Source organism: Netta rufina, assembly GCF_964035555.1.
Source record: "Netta rufina genome assembly, chromosome: 2".
NCBI lineage: Eukaryota > Metazoa > Chordata > Aves > Anseriformes > Anatidae > Netta > Netta rufina.
The window spans coordinates 89,301,348-89,313,882 of record NC_140124.1 but is presented as its reverse complement, the minus strand read 5'-3'; the positions used below and the strand labels follow the sequence as shown (position 1 = coordinate 89,313,882).

The 12,535-nt window shown below is 41.3% G+C and overlaps 1 protein-coding gene across 3 annotated transcripts in view; it reads right to left on the bottom strand.

Moving 5' to 3' along the window:
* The window catches only part of FHOD3 (formin homology 2 domain containing 3), a gene marked incomplete at its 5' end in the record, with an annotated part of 402,496 nt that overhangs the window by 141,237 nt on the left and 248,724 nt on the right, over nucleotides 1–12,535 (bottom strand). For all 3 annotated transcript variants that reach the window (XM_084282072.1, XM_084282074.1, XM_084282073.1), the window contains one exon: nucleotides 11,805–11,899. In XM_084282072.1, the coding sequence (XP_084138198.1) occupies nucleotides 11,805–11,899 (95 nt within the window). The remainder of the gene's footprint in view (nucleotides 1–11,804; nucleotides 11,900–12,535) is intronic.

Genomic DNA, 12,535 nt, shown 5'->3' with positions numbered 1-12,535 from the left:
GCGTTCAGCTTCCAGGCCCTGTCCCACGGCCCAGCTCCTTGGGTTCTTCTCAGAGTACTTGCTGCTTGCATATAAAAACTAAGCTAGTAAGTGACATGGCTGTCTTGATGCATACAGCAGTTTCTACTTGGTAAGCGGGCATTTTCTGTCTGATACTCTGCTCTGAACTTGGATCTTCCACGGGGCATTCACCTTGCAAATCTCCTCTATCAAAGGGGGATGACAAGGAAAGGAGAAAGGATACCATGCAAGGAGAATTTTGAAGTCTGTCAGGACTCTAAGCAAGTTTGGCAGCAATCCCTCTATCAGATTTGCAGCTTCCACAGATGGCCAGCTGAGTAAATGAGCAGGCGGCTCAGATCTGGAAGCAAACATCTTCAGGTCTACCCCATCCTTCCCTCCACTGACACCCAGAATCCGCACTAGGGGGGACCCTACAGCTCCTCTCCGCACAGCAGAGCAGCCCAGCAGACATCAGATGAGGAGAGCACAATCATGGGGAAGCCAGTACGCGGTGAGGAAGACAAAAACAAATGACACAAGAGCAGAGCACTACAAAGCACTGAGAGTCACATGGAAATTATACCACCAGAGACACAGAGGAGCAAGTGCAAAGTGGAGTTCTGTTCACTGTACTTGAAGGAAAACAGGGTGAACAGAAATTCAGTCTGCATGGGATTAATAATTTTGAGGCAATCCCATACATTAATACCTGCTGGGGTCTCTTACCCAATTTTCCTCTTTTGTTCACGTTTTGCACAAAAGGCTGTAAACATGCAAAGCTCTACCAGGGAAGTATTCACACTGTGAGTTAGAGGAGCTGCTATTCCCTACAAAATCGTAACAATAAGGTGCTTAGACAATGACACAGTGAAATTTTAAGTGCTGTGGAGGAAAGAAAAAAAAGGCTTCTGAAGAGGATGCTTTAAATTTATCACTAAAGGATACAGCTACACACTGCTGCAAATGAAAGAAACCAAACATTTACTGCAGTACTGTGCCTTTCAATGAAAAGAGGAAATTCAAAAATAAAAGGGACCAATCTAGAAAAAAATCCACACTGGTTAAGGTATTAACAGTACTTTTATACTGAGCAACACATTCTTGCTTTTTATTAATGTAGTCTTCAAGGAGGAAAACAGGAGAGGGAGGGGGCGGCAAGTAAGGAAGTATCTGAACTCCTCGACCAGTTGCTGTGATCAAAGAGGATCACAATATTGGAAGAGAGTACTCAGCAGGTCCAGATGAAACACATTTCAGTGTGCCATGGGAGCTAGTTAGAGAACCTGCTGGCACGCTGGAAACTATTTTGAAAAGACTTTATATGGTATAAACCACTACTAGAGAACTGAGGGAAAAAAAAAAAAAAAAAAAAAAAAGCATAGAGAACTTTTCTTTTGATCTTGATCTTATGAAAAGTACTCGAAGTCCACATATTTTACAAAACATCTTCCTTCCTGAGCTGAAGAGGCCAAACATAAAAGCTAAGAGATAACAAAGATGAGTACTAGGGCAACAACCTGGTGCAGGAATTTTAGTGACCTGAGCTGGTAGGAGCTCAGAGGTTTCTTAGGATGCACTACCTGCTGGATATAAAGCCATCATGTACATTTTGATGGTTTCAGTTTTTGATAGAATATTATTATTATTATTATTTTAACCATTGTCCAGGTATCCTCAGCTAGTAGCTGTTGCTTTAAAGAAGGACTATAGCTAAATAAAGGAATGATGAGCATTTTTGAGAGACGCCAGAAGGAAAGATATGGTAACAATTAGTATCAGGTTCAGCTTTCACCTACATATCTGTCTTTAACGCATGTAATCTGTCCCTCCACTCCCTCGTGTTCTCCCCCCAGGGCTGTAAAATCCAAACGCTGATTTTCCACATGAGGGACTGAGGCACAAAGGGATTTGGAGGCTGGTTCAAGAATGTGCCTGGACTCTGTATTCAGCCTCAGTGTCCCAAAGTCTGGACTCTTTCCATAGCTGGGTCATTCTTCCAGGCTGAGCTACAAGCGAAACACTGGGATATTAACTGCCGTGTTGGCTGAGCTGTGTCAGATCTGGTTTACACGATGCTGTGAAAAATGCTGGATACCACCTTTCCTGTAGGTGGGATCCCACTACCGCACTACATGTATGGCAACCAAGACAGTGACTGATTTAGGATGAAAATCAAGATGAATTTAAGAAGAAGAATAAAGACAAGGCTGTACTGATTAATTCAGTTTCTGTCTCAGTGGGTTTCCTAGTTCCAGAAAGATAGGAAATTCAGACAAAAGATGGAGAGAGAAGGTTAAGCAGCACAGGTCAACAGAAAAAGGTAGGCCCACGTGAGTAGACAGAGTACACAGTGGATTCAGTTCAGACTTTTAGAGGAGTACGAGATCCTTCTGCAGCCAAAAGTTTGAACAGAGTTTGTGTGGAATTTCTGCTGTTGTTTCCTTACAAATTGCATTTCGGCAACATCCCATATAAAGGGTAAGCCCCAACAGTGCAGTTCCTATCAGAAATCTTTAGTAATAATTCAATAATCATCAGAACAGAGGGGAGATGGTGCAGCAACTTGGTAACTAACTCTGGGGCTCCAAAAGTTTACTATAAACACTATAAGCAGTGAGAAAAAATGAAGCAATTAAAATCATCTTGCCCATATCTTCTAAATTAAACTACACTTGTCACAGACTGAGTATCTTGGGGATATTGTGATAAATTCATAAGGTAAGCCCAAAGCTCTGTTAATACAGACTGCCACCATTCTTCAAACCTGAGGGAATAAATGAAAATTAGCCATAACGCCTGCTAACAGTCGTAAAGAGCCAGCATCTTAAAACACACCAACGAATGCAGAAAGTTGACCACCTCCTTTCTTCCTACAAAACTGCACATGTGGTCTCAGCATACATACATACCTAAGCTTTCTGCTGGCAGAGCAACCAAAAACCTGTTTCCAAAGCTCAGGACACTTAATTAAGCCTCAGAGAATCTGGATGCAAGTAGTTTTTTCCTTACACTGGTCTCACTGTGTGGGGGAAGAGGAACAACATAACAATTGGGCAAGAAATACAGATGAGGTACCTGTCTGTAGCGCTTTCTGGAAACACGCCTATTCACTATGCTTTGTTCTCTTATTTTCCTGCTGATGTTGTACACTTCTCTCCTGCCACATGTGATGCAGGCCTTGATCCCCCCACTCACCAAGGCTCACGGCCCCACTGCACACCAGGACATCTGGTGCCCATCTTGAACGCAAGCACTTGTCCAGCAGCTTGCTGGAATGAGGCACGGGAGACCAAGGGGATATGAGGACAGAGTACAAAGGGGTTTTTGCTACTGTCACAAGCCCACAACTTTGATTTTCAATGCCTATTCACTGGGAGTATTAAGTACATAAACCAGAACCAGTCATCTGATAGATGAGCACTGTAGCAGGTTTAAAGTAACGTCATTTTTTTCTCAGTAATGGTCATTTCAGACTGAAAATGGCTGATGCTCTGCTCCTGGGCTCCTTTACTGCCCTCCTGCCAATATCAGATGCTGTAAAATTTGGTAGCATTAGTCTTAGTTTTGGAGATCAGGACTCGGGGAAGGGTGGATGAATGGCTTCCTACCAGGATGCCAACACTCAGGCCACACGCAAGCGTGCACACAAATAAGCACTCCCTGTGCCCTCCCATGTCCCGGGGCTGCAAAACTGAAAGCAGCTAAGGTCTCGTAGTTGGACACTGAATTACTGACTGGACTTGGGAAATGATTATGATAACAAAATCCGAGGAAATTCAGAGGAAGTGGATTAATTGTATTACCTGGATTTCTGCACTCATTTATTTTTAGAGTAATAAACTCCGCCTCATCTGAAGTTCCAAGGTAACCTATTTTGATTTTGGTAGCATTTCAGTAACCAGACGAGCTTTCCTTGTTCTTCATCAAAACTTCACAGTAGTCCACCTGCCCTCCACCAAGCACCACAGACACTGCCAGAAAAGATGCACCCCTGCATCAGCTAAGAACAACAGAGACCAGAGGATGGGTAACCCTGCAAGCTGAAGCATTATGCAGTGAGCTCATTAAACAGTGCTTCCAGAGAAAAATCGGTCACAACTGCTTCTTTTATTTCCATAACACGCTGCATTCCCTTAAAATGCAGTTTACTAAAATCCCGACTGAGTAATAATGATATTCCTACCTGCAAAAAAACAACTTAGCTATCCCAACAGGTTTGGCATGATGACAGCAGGGTGTTTCATACAGGCCAAGTTGATTTCCGTGTTTAGATATGTGTGAGTATCTCAGGGAAGCATACTTCTTGCATCTGATGGCACATACCATAAACTTGGATTACAATCATCTGCTTTTTATCCTCAGAACAACTCGTTTGTATTCCTTCCCTCTTTTCCATCTGACAATTTTATGGCTGAAAATCTGCTGCTTTTCTTGTTCAGATTTCATAGTCAAGAACGTTTCAAACTGGTGGCTTCGTGCAGGCTGAGGTGACAACAAGCAGGCTCCATTTTCTTTCCCTACAAGCCTCAATACAAACCAGCTTTCCACCTGCATCTTCACCTTTCATACTAACGCTGGACTTACTGCTTGTTAAAAAACACTAGCAGCTAACAGCAAACATTAATAGCTAGGCCCTGAGGCACAGTAATTTGCTCACAAATGTCAATGATAATAGATCTGTGACTCTGAACTGCTTCAGTGAAAGAGAGCAATGCTATTCTAAAAGTTAGCATCAATTTTTATGTTTTTCTTTTTTTTTTTCTCCTCCACACTTAATTATAGTATTACACTTTCTTTTTCTTCATGCCTTTCATTTACAACAAAAAAAATGTACATCTATAGGGAAACATGGTATTTTCTGGAAAAGATTTGGATATATTTCACTCCCTGCTAACAGGACATTTTCTCATACATGCTTGAATAGATGTGATCAAGTAAAAAGTTGAGCCTGAACATTCACCACATTGTTGGCAGTTAATCATTATATTTTCTCATTCTCCACTTCAAATGAGTTGAAATAAGATCTCTGACGTGATATGGGGGAACTGCGTGCTTTCTAAGCATCATCTTGATCTACAAGAGTTCATTCTGAATGTAGAAAAATAGGTATTTATCCCTTCAACATACTTGGGGTGAATGCAACAGACTGAGCTGATAACTACTGCTGTGGGACTGGACTACTGCAAACAGCCGTATTTGATGGGATGCCTTTGAAACTCATCTACAAATAAGGCTGGTAAAAAAAGGACTTGAAGCAGTTTGTCTGCTAGGTCGGACAGAACACAGCGAGCACATAATGTAGTCTGCACTGGCTGGCTTATCCTATTCCAAGTTTATTGCAACATCCTGATGCTTATCTTCAAAGCACTAATTAAATACAATTCAAAATAAACTATGCTCATGCAACAGTGTAGTTACAGATTCTGAGTGGAAGACCACGGGAAGCTTTCCACTGACTTCAGTAAGCACTGGCTCAGACCCCTGAAAGGCAGGAAGTAGAAAAGTTAATTTCCTATAAATCCAGGATTTTCTTTCTCTGGTACACAACCATCTTCATAACAATAGTTCAATGGCTAACTGCGTATCAGATGAGATTTAAGAGCCAGTTCCTAAGCTGACATGAATGGTCACAGTTCCGCTGAACTCCAAGCAGTCCTACCTCTTCACCCCAGCTCAAGTTCTTGAGCATGGGGCAGGGCACTCAAGGGGAGAGTTGTCTCTTCTAGGAGGCAAAGGAACCTGAGGAACTGAAACACTGACACCTAATGGACATTTCTACCTGGGGTAGACATGAAAACAGAACAAAAATACAGGGTTATTGGATTTGTTGCTGGAGGTAAGAGATAATGCAATCTATGTTGTTTGTACATTAGCTATATATGGAGTCTCATTTGTCAAAGGCTGCAAATGAGTTCATTAACCACCACAGCAGCAGACTGGGAAGATGACAGCATATGAAATTAATCGAATTCGGTCTTTGAGCTGTGTAATTTCTTCTGGATGCTTAATTTTTCTATCAGGCCTGCTTTTCCTCCAAACACATTAAGAATAAAGAGCAAGAGAATTCAACAGCACTACCTTCTGCTCAAAAATTGGGCATATTCCTGTGCATATTCCATTTCATCATCCAGGCAATGTTAACTCAAAACAGGCCACCCATACACAATGATTTACAAAATATATCGTCAGAAAAATTCATGAAATGCAAATACATGACATTTCTAAGAACCTCATCATGAAAGTACACCATCCAATCTCTAGTGGTGAGTTTATTTAACATGTTCTGCTCTCCTGTGGTACTCAAGCTAATATCTCCAGTCTTATTCAGATCTTTTAATTCCCTATGGTTTGTAACTTTCTCCATGGCTATAAATCACTTTACCATAAGATCTGTAGATTCAGCTCAACATCCATTTCTATAGGATTTGGTGAGAAATTTCTTGAGGAAAAAAAAAGCCCAAGTTCAAGCTCTATGGTATTCTCTGCTCTGCTCATGACTTCAGTTGAGTGCGGGCATAAAGGGCTTGTGAAACACACTGATTTAATCAAGTGCTTAAACTGAGTATTTGCTTCTACATACCTTAAATGACTCACTTGTAAAATTAGGTTTAGTGCTTTGTGTAACTAACAATATTATTTCTTTCAAAATTATCATGAAATGACTTGCCAACCATATACACGTAGATGTTTCACAGTAACCTCACAGGTAAAAGCTCTACTGAACTTTTCTTTTGAAAACAGAAACTTTATTTTGAAATCAACAATTTCATACACTACAGCTATGTCCCATTTGAACACTGATTTCAAAACAAAGAGGAAAAAAAACACATTCTTTTTCTTCTTTTGGATTGGTTTATATTTAAAATATTCAGAAAGTCACTATTCAATACACAGGGAAGCAAAAAACTCACACGAGGCACAGGGACAACCTGCTAGCTAAAATTCATATTTAACCTTGCAATATAGGACCCAGACAGAAGCAAAGTAGAAAAAAAATTAAAACAAGATGTGAGATAGGAATCTTTAATCAACCTTGTTGTGTCAGCCTAGGCCTAGCATTCTTCCCAATCTTCTGAGGTTACCCAGCACCACTTTGAAAATGGATTACTTTCCACTGAAAACAATGCCAAAAAGGAGCTTTAGCTCCCCTGGGGAGAATTAGAATGGCCTGGATCATCAAATTGGAAAAAATAATCATTATCAGTAGCAGGCAGAAATGGAGGGGAAGAAAAGGTGAAACCAGACTCAAGATGTGGAATGCTTAATGTCTTATACATTTGAAGACCAGCGTGAAGTGGCAAAACCTTGCAGGTTTGTGATGCTAAGGAACTTTTGCTTCCTTTACTGGATGATATAAACAGTTGTTTTTTCTCCGAGATGTTTTGTTTGGAAATGTAGATTTTGTAAACGCTCGGTAACCAGTCCTGGAGAGGGTAAGGCACTGATACAGCATTGTGTGCTTTCTATTAACAGTTCTGAGTGAATACTATGCATGTGAAAGATAATACATATTACCTCATACATGTTAACAGATGAAAAACACATTACAAGGACTAAATGTGGCTTAGCACTTCTACATCTCTAACCTGGTGTCCCCTGTTTTGCGTAAGAGAAATTTTCCAACAGTCCTTGCCATCACCCATCAAACCAAGCCTACCTGCAGGTGAGCCACCAGAGAGCTCCAGAGGGCTCTGTGCTGCCAGCACAAGTGCCTCAGGTCCCCTTGCAACCAGGCTAAACATAACTTGCAATTTGATACGAAAACTTAATTCTAATTTCAACAGCAGCAGTGTACAGCTGGCAGAAAAAACAAGGAAGTGGTAGAAATATCGTTTCCCAGATGCTGCAAGGTTGAATCTAGGTTTGGGTTACAGCATGTGGTCAGTTAAAGCAAGATCGTTAAAGCAAGATCCTTCAAAGGTTAGTTTACTTAAAATAATAATAATAATAATAATAATAATAATAATAATAATAATAATAATAATAATAATAATAATAATAATAATAATAATGGAACAATGCTGAAAGCACTGTTAAGTAACATTCATTGACTCATTGTTTGGGGGTTCTGTCTTTAAGCAAACGATCTTGCATGAATGTTCCATGCTACCACTGAATGCTGAGAGAAAACCCTATTGACACAGATACCCCCTATACATGTAACTTCTGGCTTATATAGGATGATCACGCCCTTGGCCATGCTTTAGCCCTCTTTTGTAGTAGTACAGCAGTACACTGCTGACTTCAGTTAGGGATTACCGGTCTCTGGATGCAAACAGGATGCAACCACACACCTACAATTAAGCACATACTTGAATGCTTTATTAAATGGGGAAAGGCTAATGAACATAGCTGTGTACATAGCTAATGATGAAATAGCAGCGATACATATATTGAAATTTGGGTTATCCTGTGGATGTGATGCTCCAGTGATCTACTAGCCACTGATGACTGGAAAGCAGTGCACACCGAAGCTGTGAAAGGCCACTGGCACATACCAGCATGGTCACACATGGGTGCAGGTGTATTGCAATGGCCCTGGAAGTCTGGGACTTGCTGATAGTGTTCTTATCTTTAAATAGCATGGCAGAAGCTAACTTGAAGTTTCCAATCTAATGCCTATGTAATACCAGTTTGAATCAGAGGCTCTTTCTCCACTAGCACGAGTCATCTAAGATTAACTTTCCTCCCTTTTTTCAGTTCCTCACCCTGATGCCACTGGTGCCTTTAACCTTGTGTAAGGGCAGCAGCACTAGTGCAGCCACACTGCTCCAATTTTAACCACCTCACCAGTAACTTTGTTCAGGGAAAATTTAAACTACAATGTTACAATTAATGGCACTATCCAATAATCCATCTATGTAAAAATCTATTGATGCTTAGGGGATAAAACCAGAGTGGAACTATCAATAGTAACACATATAACGGTGACAACCCAGAAGGGCTTTCAGTTAATTGCTTATACTTCTTTTGTCTCACTAATTTCAAGTTTCAGTCCCCTCCCTTCCCCTAACCCAGTGCAGAAGTATCGCTAGTTGCCTGAAGTGGAGCTGGGTGCCAAAATTACAGCTGTCACAGTGCTGAGTGTGACAAACCCTAAGGTCTTTCGCTAAATGCATGTCCTGCAGTGGAAAACCACATGAAATCACATACTGCTCTAAGCGAGGAAGGGAGACAGAGGCAGCAGCCCCACACACAAATACAGCAGAGCAAGTAACAGTAAAAGGCCAAAACCGTTATAGAAATTGACAGAAAAAAAACTGCAGTGGAAAGAATTCAACCACCTCCACTGCTGAGTTTATTAAACCTCATCAGAGTTTTTGAGAGGGCAAGAAGGAATGTGTCCAGCCACAGCTGTGGCAGCTAAACGGCTGCGTGCCTTCTGTTTCCTCTTAAAGGGATTTGTCTTGATACTTAATTGGCTATTTTACTGTTCCTTTTTGTTCACCAGTGTTAACAGATTTTCCCTTCCTTTGCTGCAGAGAGGGACCGGCATAGTAGGACTGCAAGTTAGGCTGTAGGTATGGTGCAGATTCCACAGATCTCTTTTTCACAGAAAGCCCAAAACCATCTTGAAGTGCATAAAGCAGCTGTCACACCACATTGTGATAGTAAGCCTGTCATACCTTCGATTAGCTTCTGGCACACAGACATGGACTTACATCTCTTCCAAGACAGTCAAATAATAACAAAAAAGCAACTTTGATGCTACCTGAAACCAAACTATTCAAAGCACATTGCCCGCATTCCTTAGCTGCAGGCACTGAGCCAGGATATGGAGATAATCATTTGGGCTGACCATGGGGGAGGGAAGAAGGAGTTTAAGGACTGGAGAGTTACTCTGGTCAAGAAAATCTAGCCAGAATTTCATCTGCAAAGTAGCAATACAGACTTGTATCTCCCTGACTATGTGCACTAGAGAATTAAAGTAATTACGGATATCACAGCTTTTTTTTTTTTTCCTTTCTTTGCTTGATTCTTTCATCTGTTCTATAGAAAATAAGCATCCATAACAAGCAAACCATTTCTCTCTCTTCTGGCACTGCTTTTCCAACTGTGGCTAACGTTCCCTGCTTCAGGAGGGCAAACTGCCCAGCGTAACACCCGGCCAGCAGTGGAACACTTTACGTGGGGGAAAATTGTCTCATCATCTCCCAAACATGAACTGCTCATTAACCATGCTCAGCAAGCCCGAGATTTGATGACCACAATTATGATCTTACTTTTACATATCTACCGGTATTAGCAGTCAACCCAGGTAAATCTGTTCTGTTAACATTGCAGTATCTATTCTTTGTTTGATTGCCCTCTGCAGCAGTGAAATTTTCACACTGTAGAAAAAAAATCTGTAGTGGCTATAAAGCACCCGTGGGACACAGACCTCTTTTTTTCTTTCCTGTCATGGATACTATTTTTAAGAGGGAAAGGGGGAAAGCAGTAGCATCTCTGTGTCACTGCAGTATCCACAAAGCAATTTTCTGTGACTCAGCCACTTGAGGAAAAATTTCTGGACATCATTAATTTTTATTTTTTTTTTTAATAATTCTAATTACGGATTCAACTCCACCAAGTATGGCATCTTTCAAGTTGTTAACAATAGCTAACATACCCTATTCCACTTACTGTGTCATTCAGATCTGTCCCAAGAAGGTGGGGAGACAGCAAGAGCAGGAGCAGTCCCTGCAGCACTTAACAGACTTCAACTAAAGTTGGAGTTGCAACAGATTGCAGATTTATGGCTTTACCTACCCTATAACTGTTCAGGATAGAGTGTAAGCAGAATATATGTTCTTCTTTTTCAACTTTCAACATAGGTAGCCTTAAAAGTTGGATGATACCAACTCAAGCGACATAGACTCTGGTATAGGTCTTCAGTTGTTGCCTCCTCATATGCAGAGAACAACAAAGAATCCTCTGCAGCCAGGTACTAGACTTTATATTAGTACTAGAGCTCTCTAGAGACAAAGGAGGAAGCCATTCTAATTTGTTCTCCCCCCATGCTCAGCAAAGTTGAGCAGGACAGAATGGCTAAACTGTAGAAAAAGATTCGCATTCACAGAATGCAAAGGGGAAAAAAAAACACACACACACACAAAGTGGTCTCAATTAATGTCTTGGTAACTGCAACTGCAAGAAAAAAAAAAAATCTGCTCCATGGTCAACTGCACTGGCAGCACAGACAGTAACAAAGGCATCTCTAGGTCAGCCCCGAGCAGAGCAGGCTGAGGGGAGGCCTCATGGCGGCCTGCAGCTCCCTCACGAGGGGAGTGGAGGGGCAGGCGCTGAGCTCTGCTCTCTGGGGACAGCGACAGGACCCGAGGGAACGGCATGGAGCTGGGACAGGGGAGGGTCAGGCTGGGGGTTAGGGAAAGGGTCTGCACCCAGAGGGTGCTCAGGCACTGGCACAGGCCCCACAGGGCAGTGGTCACGGCACCGAGCCTGCTGGAGTTCAAGCAGTGTTTGGGCAATGCTCTCATACATAGGCTCTGTTTTTTGGGTGGTCCTGTGTGGAGCCAGGAGTTGGACTCGATGATCCTGTGGGTCCCTTCCAACTCAGGATATTCTGTGATTCTAGTACCTTTGCTTTCAAAAACAGAGCGAGTACCAAAAGCATAAAAGAGTAGGAAAAAGTTAGAAAAAGAAGTAACAGCCCAGTGTGCCCTGGTTTCTATGCAGAGCGTTATGTACTCATTTAGAGTCTAACACAGTCTGTTAAAACCCTAATGCATACGTAATACAAATAGAATGCTTTTAAAGAACACCAAAAACATATAAAGCAAGAATTTTGGAGAGTGTCTTACCTTTGACCCAATAAGCGTGTACAGCCACTGGATGGTTTCATTATGATTTATTACTCCATTCATGCCATCAACATAGAGCATAATTTGTCCCAAAGCTATTGTAAAGAAAAGAGAAAAAAAAAAAAAATCAGACCTGGTGAATATATATATTATAACCCTAAGAATTGCTGGCCATTTACTGTAAGCATTGTTTTCCAGGGACACGGGGAGCCCAACTAACAAAAGCTGCATTGGGCAGGATTCTGCTGGACAAGATCCTGGGCAACTGCAGTAACTTTACTGACTTCATCTGGATGATATAAGTGTGAATTTCATCCAGTGGCAAGCATGGGCACTTGCTCCTTTCTAAAGGATGTCAGGTTTTATTGCCCCAAACTCTGAAAACAGTATCCTATGTGCTGCTTACTATCCTAACAGATCCATTACCTAAAATGCATTAGATCTTGTGAGTCAAAACTTTCCCCACTTGTTTCAGCACCATATAATGCTTTAATCAGTGCATTTGGATTGACCGTTTCAGTTAATTTCAGTAATCTGAAATTACAGCAGGGCAATTAACACCAAAAAGGACAGCAAATATTCACCATTGCATAGTGCTCGCTTGCAGTAAGAGTTTTGTATTTTAGTGAGAAAATACAACAAAGCATGGTCAACAATGAATCATCTTTATTCATTGATTCTAAAGCATTTGCAACGTTTCAAAACATGCTAGCAAAATATTTCATAACAAT